This window comes from Scardinius erythrophthalmus (genome assembly GCF_964197995.2).
Source record: "Scardinius erythrophthalmus genome assembly, chromosome: 11".
NCBI classification, from domain to species: domain Eukaryota; kingdom Metazoa; phylum Chordata; class Actinopteri; order Cypriniformes; family Leuciscidae; genus Scardinius; species Scardinius erythrophthalmus.
The window spans coordinates 43,251,899-43,267,667 of NC_138231.1; the positions used below are offsets into that span (position 1 = coordinate 43,251,899).

The 15,769-nt window shown below is 39.1% G+C and overlaps 1 protein-coding gene across 7 annotated transcripts in view; it reads left to right on the forward strand.

Moving 5' to 3' along the window:
- Positions 1-15,769, forward strand: part of lama2 (laminin, alpha 2) — a 221,970-nt gene that overhangs the window by 35,768 nt on the left and 170,433 nt on the right. For all 7 annotated transcript variants that reach the window (XM_081378796.1, XM_081378798.1, XM_081378793.1 and 4 more), the window contains exons 2-3: positions 5,862-6,032; positions 12,560-12,672. In XM_081378796.1, coding sequence (XP_081234922.1) covers positions 5,862-6,032; positions 12,560-12,672 — 284 coding nt within the window. The remainder of the gene's footprint in view (positions 1-5,861; positions 6,033-12,559; positions 12,673-15,769) is intronic.

Genomic DNA, 15,769 nt, shown 5'->3' on the forward strand with positions numbered 1-15,769 from the left:
CACTGTGAAGACGAGGAGCAGGATGGGAGTGAGCGATGGAGAATTCATCTTTTGAAAGGCATGTCTCTCGGCTGTGAGGCCTGCAGACGGCTTACCGCTCCTGACGCACACACGCCATGAAAGAATAATTAGTTTTGTCAAGCTGAATGAAGGATCAGCCGTATCAGGATATGAATGAAGAAGGAATGAGCGCTGATATCGATCCGGCCTGGCTCAGACAGAAATAAAGAAGGAAAGAAAGAGCTGTGATCCTGAGCTGTGTTGAGCTTCGTCCCCAGCACCATAACAGCATCTGAACGCTCTCGGAAACATGACAAGTCTTTTAGAATCATTTCATCTGGATTGACAATTATATAGGCTACTTTCAGCTGCAGGAGCTCAAGTGTCATGTGAATAGCGTTCCCAGTTTTCATATATTTTCGCTTTTCAATGCATATGTGTTCAGATCATCTTTGAGAGTAATAAAGGTCAACACATCTACAGTAAGACCATCTGAATGTGTGAATGTGTGCTGTGATTGATTGAATGCCATCTTTTTTTTTTTGCTAATGGTAATTAGATAGGCTAATAGACATCAACAGATGTCAGCATTGGGCAAAATTCTGAATTCAAGAACCAGTTTCCTCTGTTCACGAGTGTGAATTGAAATTATTCTCACAGGACATTGAACTCTGTCTACTTCTGTGTTCATTCCCTTTTAAGTAAGCAATAAGGTACGAGAGGCTGTGCTGTATCGTGAACAAGTCACGGCTGAAGGGCGTTGTTTGGCACGACGCGAAGCGGAAAGTTTTAAAGAAAAACTACTTGTTTCTCCAGTGACAATGTAACAATACGTAACAACAGAGTGAGTAATTTAAATCATTCACTCAGTTATTCGTTCAACAATGTTAATTTCATCAGGAATGAAACATGTAACTGTTTTTTTTATATCATTGAGTCATTGAATTATTCACTTAAACATTTTGTTCTGATTCATTCAGGGACAAAGGTCATTGAATCATTCACATGATATTTTCAAAAATGACAATCATTGTGGATGTTTTGAATGTTGAATATTCTATCACATAAAGTCAATGGGAGATTTCCAAAAGAATAAAAATGTGCTGTACATTTAGAACAAGCCCTGAGCAGAATGTGTGAGGAACATCAGTACAAACACTAAAATAGATGATGGATTGGTTTGTTAAGCTCCAGTTTCCAAAACATCCAAGCTGGAAGTTGTTAATGCTCCCTGGGAAAATGTCCTTGTTTTGCTTTACAAATGTGTCCCATATTGAGCATATATCCATTTGATTGTGGACATTCCAGAGGCAGCTGCTAAGCTCTGATGTGTTGGATGAAGCGGTGTGAAAAGACTTTATCCCAGCAGAACTAGCACCCGCATCCAGAGAATTTACTATAAAGAGCACGGGGAGAGTTTAAGTGATTGGGACAGAGAGGAGAACCTTGCTTTTGTCCAGCTCGCATGTCTCTGAGAACTCGTATGGAACATCTGTCGGAGCAGCTGAGACTGATTTCATGAGATCAAATGCTCTTTGATTCACAACGACACTCTACTGTACACACTCTCTCTCTTTTTTGGTGCATAAATACACTACACACACAACAGAAAACCCAGTTTAATATTGCTGATATCGGTTTCAGGCCTCTTTCATACTGTATGTGGAAATAAATCAGATATAAATCAGATATGCGACTGTCATGTAAACAGGCAGATCGGATTTTATGAGGCATTATCCGCAGTTTAATGACGAGAGAAACCAATACATTTGTTTTTCAATTATTATAATTAAAATTATATAATTTTTTATAAATTTGTTTATACATTTTTATAAATACATTTTTGAGCAAGTACATAACCAGCCAGTGATCAAAACTATTTGCTTGCCTTAGCTCGATTCAAAATGGTAAATAATGTTTTTAATTCCAGTGGTACTGGTGGATTTCCATGGGAAATTTGAGAAAATTAAGTCATTACGTCACATCTGTCCACATAAAGAAGAGTCTCGGCTAGTCGGCTATGAGTGTGAGGATGCTGGAGGTGGAGATTTAAAGCATTTTCTCGCAGCACTTGATATAATTAACCTTATCAATTTGATGGCGGATCCAGAAAGGTTCAAACGACAATCACCAGTGACAACTGGAGATTCACCCGAACAAACGCGAAAGACTTCACCCGTTGTAAAATGCAAAAGACTTCGGACTTCGGAGCGGCTGCAGAACAAAAGAGACTGTAACCGGCCCATGTGAAAACAAGGATAAATATCAGAAGGGACATTCAGGGACTACATTAAATGTAGTCACGCAATGCTGATGTTGTTAACATTAACAATTTGAGAACAAAGTATAATTTGCACGGTTTGATGTGATATGAAAAGCGATCGTTAGATTTAATCAGCGCTTAGTTGGTCAGAACAGTGGATGTTACTTACTTGTACAGATTACATTTTCCGGTGAAAATTCGAATGTTGGTCATACTTCCAAAAAGTAGAATCTGTGATTGCGATTGACAGTATCCACACCGGCGCGGTGATTGTCAGCCGCACATTCTCCTCAAAACATTGGATTCGTGCTGAGGCTCAACGTATGTAAAGTTGATAATTCCGCGAATAACTGCAATTGCAGATTTCAAACAGAGATGGCGACAAAGAGGAAAAACGGCGGACTGCAGCTTTAAGCACGCAAAACATGTATGTTAATAAATCTTAATTGAGAACTATACTAAATCTTATAAATCTAACTGCTTGATCCTGCACTCATCTATATTTTCAACCGACACAATGGCAGTTTCATAGCCTGGTTCTACCAGACTCTCGTACATTTCATTTGTACAGAGAGTCTGGCCTCTCTTCATTGACAAGCGTTAACTTCCTTGTAGGCGGGTATTCTGTTGAAGTTTAAAACTATTGGATCTGCCCAGAGTCACTCTGGATCTGCCATAACCAATCGCTAACCTTTGGTCGTGGGTCGCCAAAAATTTGGCCGGAGAAAGCCAAAGAATACACCACAATCCCAGACGTAGTACTGAAGGGAAATAATGAGGCCTTGGCTCACATTAAGGCCTTGGAGAATTGGTGTCACCTTAGCCAACTAGAAATTGACGTGGCAAAGACAAAAGAATTGATTATTTGCCCAAAAGTAGATATGTCAATCCAGCCAATTTCACTTGTGGGTCAACAAGTTGAAATTGTGGAGAAGTTTAAATATTTAGGCTCAATTCTTGATTCACACATGAATTTTGTTGATAATTCAGACTATCTTTTTAAAAAGTGTTCGCAACGGTTATTTCTTCTTAGACAACTTAGTGGCCTTGGAGTTAGTCAGCATATTTTAGAACTTGTGTACAAATCCATAGTAGAGAGTGTATTAACTTTTCATCTCACAGCCTGGTATGATCATTTAAACTGCAGATCTAAGAACAAACTTGCCAGAATTGTGACAACGGCAAGCAGAATAGTTGGCAGTCAACAGAGGCCATTAGTTCAACTATATGCTGAAAGGGTGAAGAAGAAGGCAAGGACTATTCTTGCAGATAGTTCTCATCCTCTATTCAGTCAATTTGAGCCCATGAAATCAGGTAGACGCTATAGAATCCCTCTAGCAAATAAAAATGTGTTTAAGAGGTCTTTTATTCCAAATGCTGTTAAAATTCTCAACTCTGCAGTTAACTGATAATCCAAATGATTATAGTATGAAATTTGATTATTTATTTATTTCTTATGAAATGCGATCAGTCTGTTTTATGTTTCTGTTTTTTTTGTTGTCTGTATATTTATTTGAATGGCTGGTGAGCCAAAGACAATTTTCCACCTCGGTGGACAATAAAGGTATAAAGGTAAAAGGTAAAGGTAAAAAGGTAAAGGTATAAAATTGAGCGGAAGTACGCAGGAGGGCGGAGCCAGGCTAGCAGTTTCAGTTTCTCTTTAAATAAATTCACCTAGACTTGGCATTTATAAAAAAGGTTGTTAATAATGAATGGCACTATAATTTAAACTCTATTTGTTTTATACTTATATTTTCCATTCCTGTTCTGTTCTGAATACTGTTAAATTTAAAGGATTTACTGTAGTGTATGGGGAACTAAAATACATATTTATAGTGTTTATAATGTTTGTAAATGTTTTGTCTTATTTACGGGAATTTTGCATTGTTTCTGAATGAAATATTAAAACATGACATAGGCTACTATACACTGTTGCATCTTGTCTTTTTTCCCCCAATAATAATTTTGACCCTGTGCAACTTATAGGCAGTTGAGACTTGTTTTATGTAAAATATGGTTATCACTTCAGTTCAGTGTGAATCATAATCATTGGAGCTGTCTACATAATGAATCTTATTTACATTGTGTTCGGACTTTGTTGGTTACAATGAGATAATTCATGAAGTGTAGAATTTATTCAGCAAGATCGCACATTCAGAAAATGAATCATAATTGTGAAATCAAAATTGTGAATGTTGATTTAGTGTAATCTTCGAATTGCATAAATAATAATAGTAGTCTACTGTACTGTGCTATTCTGAATTAAGCTATTATGTACTATAAACTACTATAAACAAGAGGATTTGAACATGAGCTGAAGTGACGTCATGTTGCTCCGTCTGTATCTGAATCTTGGGAAATCCCAGGAAATGTGGGAAGTGGATACTAAGACAGTATTAATTACAGAAACGAGGACAGGCAAAGCAGCTCTCACAAAGCAGGACCAGCTCTAGTTTCATAACTGTGGCTGTGTTATTTTGATGAAGGATATGTGTTTGATGAAACAGAAGTTGGATTTGAAAAGAAGGCGCATTAAATCATTACATTTTAACTGTGCAGCTTTAAAGTCTCACATTCCTGAAATGATCCTTTTGTTTCAAAACATCCACAAGTTTGTTGAATGAGGACTTTCCCATAGTTCATTTCAGCAAAAATGTTTGGCAGTCAGAGACTGAATCGAAGTCCTCTACAACAAATTGCATTATTAGAGTGAAGCAGGAACAACCAATCATTTTCAGCCGTTTTCAGTTTCGTTTTTTTGGAGTGCTAAAGTCATCGACCGAAACAGTGATGTTTATGCTGTCTTCACATGCTATCGGAAATTTACTTCCCACATATAAAGTTGTAATTCTAGTATATGAAATTGGAGATATTTTGACATTTAACCTCATAATACTTGTAGCTACCTTAAGCTGACTGTTATAGTTTATTGTATTGTAATAATTTTAGTTTGTGTCATTTTTTATATTTCATCCAACAGCCCAAGCATACATACAGGCCTATAGAATTGTACATAAAACAAATTCATGAGAAAAAAATAATTGAAATAAATCAGCTCCGTTGCAGATTCCAGTGATCAAGGGCTCGTGCAAATAAGCAATGGTGTACATCCAAGGGACCGAGTCAGAGGAAAGTTTGCAAGGGAAGGGCATAACAAATAGGTTTGTGTCCAAAATCGTCCCCTATACCTTTAAATAGGGCACTATTTGAGGGAACAGCCATTTGTAGTAGTGTACCATAGTGGATGTTATAGAGTGCACTCATTTAATCCCACAATGCACCCCAATAACGAGTGTACAATCAACGTCTACAGAATACCACAGCGTAACATCATTACAGGAATACATTTATGTTTTAATTGATTATTAAACTGTTCAATTAAGGTTTATACATAGTTTCCATGACATGACATGCTTGATACTGCTTGCGATCGTAATGCTAAGACATAAACAGATGGTCATAGTTAAGCTCTGGCTATATGGTCCTCTACACAGGTTTTTTATTTGGTGATCTGTGAGTGTGTTTGCTGTTGCGCCGTCTGTAGAAGTGGTCATCTGTCTTAGGAACAGCTAACGGTGTGTGTGTGCTGTGTGTACAGGTCTTTTCCCAGCTGTGCTGAACCTGGCCTCCATGGCAGAGATCAAGGCCAATGCCACGTGTGGAGAAACGGGACCAGAAATGTACTGCAAACTGGTGGAGCACGTACCTGGACGGCCCGTGAACAACCCTCAGTGCAGGACCTGCAACCTGAAGAGTGATTATGATTACGGTACAGAACACACACACACACACACACACACACACACACACACACACACACACACACACACACACACACACACACACACACACACACTGCTCTCATGCTGTGCATAATCTATTTGATATGCTCTAATCAACTGCATTCCTAACTCCTGCACACACGTGATGAGACAACACTGGCACAGTCGCTCGTCTAACACATGTACACTGTGTTCTTCCCTTCACAGGCCTCTTTGAAAGAATAGGAAGTGTGTTTTTAATAGCAACGTCTGATTCATAGACAAAAATGTTCTTTGGAGTCATACTTGAATGAGTCTGCAAAGTTCATTCACAGACCAGACTGAATCGGTGAGGGTGCGTTTCTCAAAAGCAACTATGGTTGCAACTTCCGTCGTGACCAACAGAGTTTAACGGAACTTGCAACTATAGTTGACTAACAATGATTTTGGGAAATGCACCTGACTTAAAACAATCCAAGAACCAATGAGTGAGGATATTACTGATAGGGAGAAAAATACCTTTAATAATGCCAGATAGCAGAAAGAAAATATTCTGGAAATCTTTTGGGCTGATTCTTCAGTTAGAGGAACTTTAATTTTCAGCAGATCTCTGACAACACAAGCCCAACATGACCCTCATCCCACTAAAGTCAATAAGTGATTCCAGTTTTTTGTGCATTTTCAAGAATTGCAAAAGAAATTCAAATATAAACCTAAATCAGTGAATACATCTCTCTTATATGCACATGGGGGAAATGTGTATTTAGGCATAATTTTGGTGGTGGAGAGGCTTGGAAAGGTGAGATGAAGAGATGTGTGGCTGGAAGAGTCGTAGGAATAATATTATTAATTAGTGGTCGTCATTCTTAATCGCGCTCTGAGGATCAAGACCTGATAAATGGAGCAGGAATGACGGCAGAACCCGGAAGACTAATTCGTCGCTGGAGATTTTCCCATTGGGTTTTTTCGATTTATGTCTAAAATGAAGCCTGTGGTAAACCTAACTGGATGATACTGTGATGTTTTGTTCTACAACGTACACTGCACACACTCACACACACCCCAAGTGGTCTTATCTAGTTACTTATTAAAAACGTACGTAACTGCTTCCTAATTCATGTTTCCACTATGGGTGTGTGTAATTTATTAAACAAAATGTCAAAGTATCATCAAGTTATGTTTACCACAGGCTTTATTTTACACATAAATCGAAAATCCCATTATAGAACCTCATAGGAAAATCTCGAAGGAACTAGTGTGGCGAATTAATCTTCTTGGTTCTGATGTCATACCTGCACCAATACACCCCTGTATTCAGGACCAGAGACTAAAAACACAACCAGTTACTGCTTATATCGATGCATTAAAAATATTAAACATAAGCCTTTATGATAAGTGGGCATTGCAAAACCCAGGAACCGTTTTGTCCCACATTGTTAATTGCTTTTCTTAAGATAGCTGAAAGGTGACATTTGTCAGTTTCTTCTCCTTCATAATTAATGAAGAAATGTGTTGAAATCAGGGAAATTCTGCTTTGCATTTTTTTTTAAAGAACTTGTACCTTCAATACATTTGGTTTTGAAGGTACAAACAATGAGTTCATTAAGCAATGGTTATAAGTTGTTAACAATGATTACAAAATATGGAAAATTTAGCAGTGGTGCATGTTGATTCAGAGTTTGAAAAGAATCACTGTCATCATTCCTGCCATTATTATCATCAGACATAATATCAAGCATCTATTGCAAATTATACCAATTTAGTTTAGTATTAAACAGCCACAAGATGTTTGATTAAATGCCACATATAGACCGCATGGCTCAGTACAGAGAACACAGTCTTCAAAGCTGCATGGAAGTAGAGCAGATGGTGTGCTTTAATATTTTAAATTTCTTATTATTTGTAATGTTATTATGAAGCCCTAGAGCATGACATCACATCCCATTGCTAATGTTAGTTTTATGCAGTTTGACATCACGGTCTTTGCTGTTTGAGAAGCCCTCCAAATATGAGTGTCGATAAGAATTTAACCTAATTCAAGTCATTGTCTTAGTATTTTAAAGCAATATTCATGCAATGGAGAAAACTGATTTTATGAGTATCTGCTGTAATCACAATCTAGATGAATGTGTTCCCATTCCTTCTCAAGTTCGTTCTGTGTGAATCTCATCAATGTGATGAACATGTTTAGTCATATTTCACCCCAAAATCAAAAGAATTTTTTCCTGAATATAATTGATGTAAATTTAAATAAAGAATAGTTGTGTTCAAAGGATTCATGATACAGATTTTCTAATGAAATCTAATGAAAATCATCGAGATGAGTGAGAATTACAAACAAACTCAAACGAAATATGAGTAAATGCTGAACTTTCACTTTTGATTATCTAATTTTTTATTGGTCCATACACTCTCAGAAAAATAGGTACAAAAGCTGTCACTGGGACAGTACCCTTCAAAAGGGTTCTAATATGTACCATTTAGGTACCAATATGTACACGTTTGGTACCAATATGTACCCTTGAGGGACTAAAATGCACTCTTTCGGTACAAAGGTGTTCCTTTTGAAAAGGTACCGCCACAGTGACCGCTTTTGTACCTTTTTTTCTGAGAGCATATGTAAAATGTACTTTGATTTTGTGGTGTAATATGAGCCAGACATGTTCTTTGTGAGATTCACCCTTCTGTCTTCCAGTCACCTTCACGAAAGCAGTTATTTCAGGTGTCGCTGTCGTGGTTTCGGATCTGTACAAGCAGTTTGAAAGGTCTTAATAAAGTATGTGTTGAGTTGAGCCATCGCTGCAGGAACGGCTCCAGCGCTGTCATCCACAGCTCACCTCAGCCAGTAATGAGTCAGACGCTCTAATCTGAGCTCTCTTCAAACACACAAGAGTCACCCACACACTCCCAGCCAGAGAGTGATTAATATAACATGTAATTAGAGAAAATTAGAGGAAGAGAGAGAGAGAGAGATGTGACTTAACCAGCGGGGGAGTTCTTTTAAATGAAACCTAGATCTCGCTCATAAATTAGAAAAGAATATATGCAGTCAAATAAATGATTAAGTGGACAACTTTAATCATCTTTGCCTGATTAAGGATCTGGCTGTAAAGAAAGATTGGAGTTTGTCTAATATAGTTTGCTTTCGACAGGCTCTGCACAGAGATAAATGTAAGTATTTCAGCGCTTATAAAACTCATCCCTCATTAGAGCAGATAGCTTTATTTCAAAAGACGGTTTTATTCAACTCCAGTCAGCTGGCGGAGGTAAAAGCCAGCGGAGACACGTTATTAAGCACCGTCGCGTCCTGTCGTGGTTTAATATGAGGTGTTATGGTGCTTTTCTAAAGGACTCGTGTCATGAGGAATCAAATCTCTCTTGATCTCTGCAGATAAAAGAGCTTGATGTACTATGAAAACACAGAAAAATGAAATCCCCCTCACCAGTTCGAAAACACCATTTATTAGAATGGAATTAAATACAAATTCGGTAACACTTTATAATTACTGCATGCTATCATTAGTTATGCATTACTAAACAGTTATCTCATCATTTATAAAGCATTAATAGACAGTAATAAGCAGTTTATAAATACAGCTATAAATGCTTTATTCTTGATTTATAAGCATATCTAATGTGTTTAATAATTGTATTATCATACTTTATTAATGATCAATTTATCATTTCTAAATGAAGTATTGCATTATTTACAAACTAGGTGTTGTCATTAATTAATAAGATCACTTAGTGTGAGTAAATGTAGTAGATTCAGGGAGTTATAAAGCATTTAGTAGTGGTCAGTTCATGTTTGTGAGCTCATCTAAAGTAGGACTAGTTATGCTTTGTAAAGCATTTATAAAGGAGATTTAAAGACTCAGTTTTCTGTTTTTAAGACTCATTAAAAAATCATGTTCAAATGTGAGTATCAAATTGTCACTGTAAAGTGTGTAGTAGATTTCACAAAGAATGAGTGACGCAGAAAAATGAACGAAACAAGGAACAGGTGTGTAACTAATCAGAAATGATGACAACAAACAATGAACAAGAATTCAGGTAACGACTGTGACGTAGTCAAGAAAACCATGACTAGAAACTAAACAGAATAACACAATGAAACTATTACACTAAGACATGATAATAAAACTAATCTTGACCTCACGCTGCAAAAGTCCATCAGAGGCCAGATGGAGGTGGTTCTGGAGAAGGAAGAGGAACTGGAAGCAGACATGATCAAGGAGGGGCTGACAGAAGGGAACATCAAGGTGGAGAAGATGGAGGGAGGAGCCAGGGCTGAGATGGGAGGAGCCATTGCTGAGATGGGAGGAGCCAGGGCTGAGACGGGAGGAGCCAGTGGATGACCCAGAACAGAGCCAATATGAAGGCCCATGGCAGAACTGATGGAGGGAGGAGCCAGGATAGACCAGAACCCAAACAAATGAGGTGAAGTTGTAATAGGAGGAGACCCAGGAGGAACCAAGAAGGAACTAAGGAGACGTAGATTTGAGTGACACTGAAGGCCTGAAGGGCCAAGGTGTGCATGACCGAGGTGGAGGCGTGGGCTTGGCAGATCTGGGCAGAATCAGTGTGACTGAGGATGATGGCAGAACTGAAGGAGCCAGAGCAACAAGGGTGCCCAGCTGAGCCTGAGGGATGACAGACCAGGGTGAAGGCGAGGGAGCGTTGAGCCAAGGTGGAGCCGATGGGTCGGTGAGCCGAGGTGGAGCCGATGGGTCGGTGAGCCGAGGTGGAGCTAAACCAATCCCGATGAAGGAGAATTGGAGCAGGGCAGAGCTGGGCAATGAAGACTTCAAGAAACCAGCAGGGCTTAAGCAGTGGTGACAAAGATTACTTAGAGCTAGGCTTAAGCAGGGACAATGAAGACGACTTGGAACTGAACCAGTAAAGACTGAGAGGTTTTGAAACTGGACTGAACCAGCAGAGATGAAGACGACTTGGGACTGGGCCGAACCAGCAGAGACTGAGAGGCTTTGGGACTGGGCTGAACCAGTAGAGAGGATGACGAATTGGGACTGGAGTGGAGACTGTAGACCATAAAACATTCCATCATCCAGCTCAATATAACTTCAGTGGGGACCCAGCTCGTTTCATGCACCTCAGCGAGTGTGGACAGGGCTCTAAACCATGTCAACGAACTCCACTACTATTCCCTCGATGACGGATGTTATTGCCAGCTGTTCAGACTCTGCGTTGGACTCAGGCTACGGGACGAACATGGCCTCTGGCAATCGCTCTGGCTCTATCTCGTGGCGGGCTTGGGCTCCGAGTCTGCAGTGGGCTCTGGCTGTTGGTGTGTCATGGGCAGGGCTGAAGGCTGGCTGGGCTCTGGGTCTGGAGTGAGGCTTGCGTTATCCTCTTCAGCAAAGCAGACAGTGAATGGAGAGTCGCATTAGACCAGCACCCACTCCACTCCAGGCGTGCCTTCTGGGATAGGGAGTGAGGCACGCCAGATCTAGGGAATCCCTTGTGTGATCCTCAAAGGAGCGATCTCCTTGCTCTAGCAGGAGCAGATGGACACTGTACATTCATGATCTTTCCCTTTTTCCTGTTTAAATCCTTTCTGAGGTTCGGTGTTCTGTCATGGTAGCGTGTCTAGTTGAATCCACAAAGAATTATGCATGACACAGAATGAACTAGTGATAAGGAAACTTTAATGAATATGAGGAAAACTCCAAACATACACTACACTTTAACATAACATTGACGGCACCGAACAGAGAACTGATCTCTGAACAGAGATCTGAGGGCTAATAAATGCAGAGATATATCATTAAGGAAACAGGGAACAGGTGTATAACTAATCAGAAACCACGACAAAAAAACAAAACAATGAACGAGGACTCTGCAATGACTGTGACAAACAAATAAACCTTCCTCATAAGCCTGATGGATTAGTTTTTTTACTATCACATCTTAGTTTAATAGTTTCAGTGTCTTGTTTTATTTAGCTTCTAGTCATGGTTTTCTTTATCTCTCCATCATCATTGTATTGCATTGCATTATGTTTTAAAACAATTGAACTTTGATTATAAAACTAAGCATTTAAATATAATCTTACTAAGACATATTATTGGCAGATATTGATATTTATATGCATTTTATGTAAGTATCTGCTATACTGTAATAAAGATTGCATTGATTTACATTACAAGAATATCAGCATCTGCACCAAATTGCATGTTGTTGTTTGGGCCTAAAAACTGAATAAAACTGAGCTGTTTTTTCCCCATATTCTCACAATATAAGACTATATGAGTCATACAAGCCTTAACAAAAAAAAAACACATATACCAACTTAAAAAAAAATTATAATTTAATATTTTGTCTAAAGGTTTCTGATGATGTTTTCATATATCAAGCTTTACAGTGTTAAAGTAGAGCTCACTGGTTCAAATTCGGCCTTGTCACATCCACTTTTCCGACTGGTTTTGACTGTCCTATAAATTCAAGATGAAAAAGCCTATAAACAAAGATGAAGGAGGAGTGTTCTCACATGACTGTTTTTTCATGTGTGTAGAGCGGCATCCCATCGAGTACGCTATCGACGGCACTAACAGATGGTGGCAGAGCCCGAGCATCATGAACGGGATGGACTACCATTACGTCACTGTGACTCTGGACCTGCAGCAGGTAAACGACAACAACAGCCCTGACTCTCAGGACAACAGCCAATCAGAATAGATCTCTGGCTTTCTCCAAGCATTCCATACAGCCACAGGTCAATGTGCATATTCAAATGCTCGAGCTCTTCATTGCATGATGGATTCTGATTGGCTGTCAACGTTTTTATTATTCATCAGCTGAGGAAAAAAAATCATTCTGAAAGTGATTCCAATGGTATTACTCCTCTGTGTCGTTATCATTATAGTTGTAATGTGGACTCGTTATTCTCACAGAATTTGAATAGTTTTTAAAACTTTAGTTATAGTTTTCATCTTTGGTGTGAACAGGCCTGCAACGTTTTAGCCTGAAACGCTATTTAAAGATGAATATCTAAAATATGAAGGCATTTATAAAAAATTCTCAAAGCCATAGTTGAAAATTCTATCATAATTTCAGAGGTTTATTCCCACACTGTTCCTCCTTCTGCAGAACAATAGAGAATTGTTTTAAGACTCGTACCAGACACTCTTTTCCATGCAATTACTATGAATGGGTTCTGGAGATTCATAATACACACAAAACCATAACCAACTATCATAAAAGGTGTCTATGCAAAGTACTATAGATTACAGTCTAGTTGGTTGAATTCTTTTTTATTTTTAATGCTAATCAGGAATGAAACGGTCCCCTGCTCTGTCGTGAGGCGCTGCAGTCTTGAAAAGCATCTCTATTCACTCACTCGTCGCCTCTGTTCTTCTTCTCCCGCTCGAGATGTGTGTGTGTGTGTGTGTGTGTGTGTGTGTGTGTGTGTGCAGAAGCAGTGGCAGGTTAACTCTGGCAGAACAGTGAGATGCAGTGCAGTTGAATGGCTCGCTGTAGTGTGTGGGCAGAATGCTCCCATCAGCCCTTATTAGATGCTGATCTGAGGCCAGCGCGAGCACCGCCGCCCAACCGCAGGAAATTACACAAACACCTACACACACGCAATTAAAGCAGTCAGCAGATGACACCGGGTGCAGGCCGGTCAGAATGAGGAGCGACGTGCAAATTAATAGATGGGAGGCAAAATGATATACTGTAAATAAAAAGTAGAAGTGATGGGAAGTAAGGAGCACCGAGAATTATTAAAGGATTTAACGGTTTGAAGCATGATTGTGTAGGATTCATGTTAGATAGGATCATAGATGCATCGTTTTACTGTATTTTTCATCAGAGACTTTCAAAAACATAAAAACAAATCTGACTGACCCCAAAGTTTCTAACGATTGTGTATGATATGGAGCTTGATAGCCCCAGTTCTCAGTCATTTTCATTATATGGAAAAATGTGGCAAATAATTTTCACCTAAAAAATTAAGGAAGAAAGTCATACTCTATTTCAAACAGCATGAGGGTGATAAATAATGACAGAATGTTCATTTGAGGGTGAACTATCTCTTTAATTCCTGCATTGTTCTTCTTTCCTGAAGAATATGACAATGAGTGCAACACGGTACGGTGACAGAGAGAGAGAGAGAGAGAGAGAGAGAGAGAGAGAGAGAGAGAGAGAAAGGTGGTGCCAAGATAGAAGACAAATGAGTGTGACAGGGTTTGAGTATTCATTAGAGGGGCTGTAGAGGACATTTAGAGTTAATAAATCAGACGAGAGGGTGTGTAATTACTGACGGCAATCACACATACAGCATCGGGCCACGACTGCCATCTTACCATCACTCACTCCCTGACAACCTGTCGTCACAATGACAAACGTGCACTAACACATTACAGTCTCCCATTCAGCACTGGAGCAAACGCGTCTGAACTGAGGAAACTGATTCAATTGAATTAAGCGGTTATTTATAAACAGCAGGCTGATATGCACACGCTGTTCCACTCCTTTATGTGCAATATGTTTTAGATGTGTTGTGCACAGCACACATGCATTTCATCATTGGAAGAGTCCGCTTGAACTGCACATGTGCGGATGTTCCACATTTTCTAGCCTTTACAAATTTGCACATGTTGTTTTTCAGGCTCCAGTCTAATGATTGTGCATGTGCTTCTGTGTGTGTGTGTGTGTGTGTGTGTGTGTGGATGTGTGTGTGTGTGTGTGTGTGATGTCCAATCACTGCAGATGTTCACCTGACCTCAATACTCTTTAGAAATGTGAATAATCACACTAAAGCCCTGCACAAACACATACACATGTGCAAACACACGCACACATGCGCTGAATGACTTTTTACCATTTTATGAGCACATTTTACAGAAAATCAGACTGTTCATTGAAATTCCTGTTGGATGTGCATGTTGAGGAACAGTAAGAAAAAGGTTCAGAGTTTATTGAAGGGTCCCCTGCACATCTTGCTTGATAATTGAGTGATTGTTTTTAGGCAACAACAAAAAATCCATATTAAAAAATGCTAAATTTAAAAGCAAAATGTTGTTTACAGATTGGTCTGTGAATCATTAAAATATTTTCTGGATAAATTTCCCACAGTAAAAAGAACAAATGGAGAAAATAAAATCCCCCAAGTTAAACAAATGCTGAAATGGTAAAAGAATACAAAACAGTATCCAGATGTTTGGATGTCTCATTTGGTTCAATTATCAGGAAGAGGAAATCCAACCACCTACACTGCTTTGAAAACACATTTGCCCAGATTTCTCTACAAAAACTGCAGTGAGATTTGAGAGAAAACCCACAAAAAAGCCAATGATCACTTTAAAGGAGCTACAGAGATGCTGACAATAAACATGGCCTCTGGAGCTCTGCACAAAACACCAAAACTACCTTATAAAAGCAGAAGGCGTAACTGTGACCGTTCCTGTGTGCTTACATGAGTTTAAAGGGGTGGTATAATGCCCTTTTCACAAGATGTAAAATAAGTTTCTGATGTCCCCAGAGTGTGTGTGTGAAGTTTTAGCTCAAAATACCCCACAGATATTTTTATATAGCATGTTAAAGTTGTCACTTTTTGAGGGTGAGCAAAAACAATCCGTTTTGTGTCTGTTCCTTTAAATGCAAATGAGCTGCTGCTCCCGGCACAGGGGGCGGAGCCTCTAGAGCTTGTATGTGTGTGTAACTTTTAGCCTTTTATGTTCAAACCGGACTCAGACAATGATGGAGAGACTCGAGAAGAAGT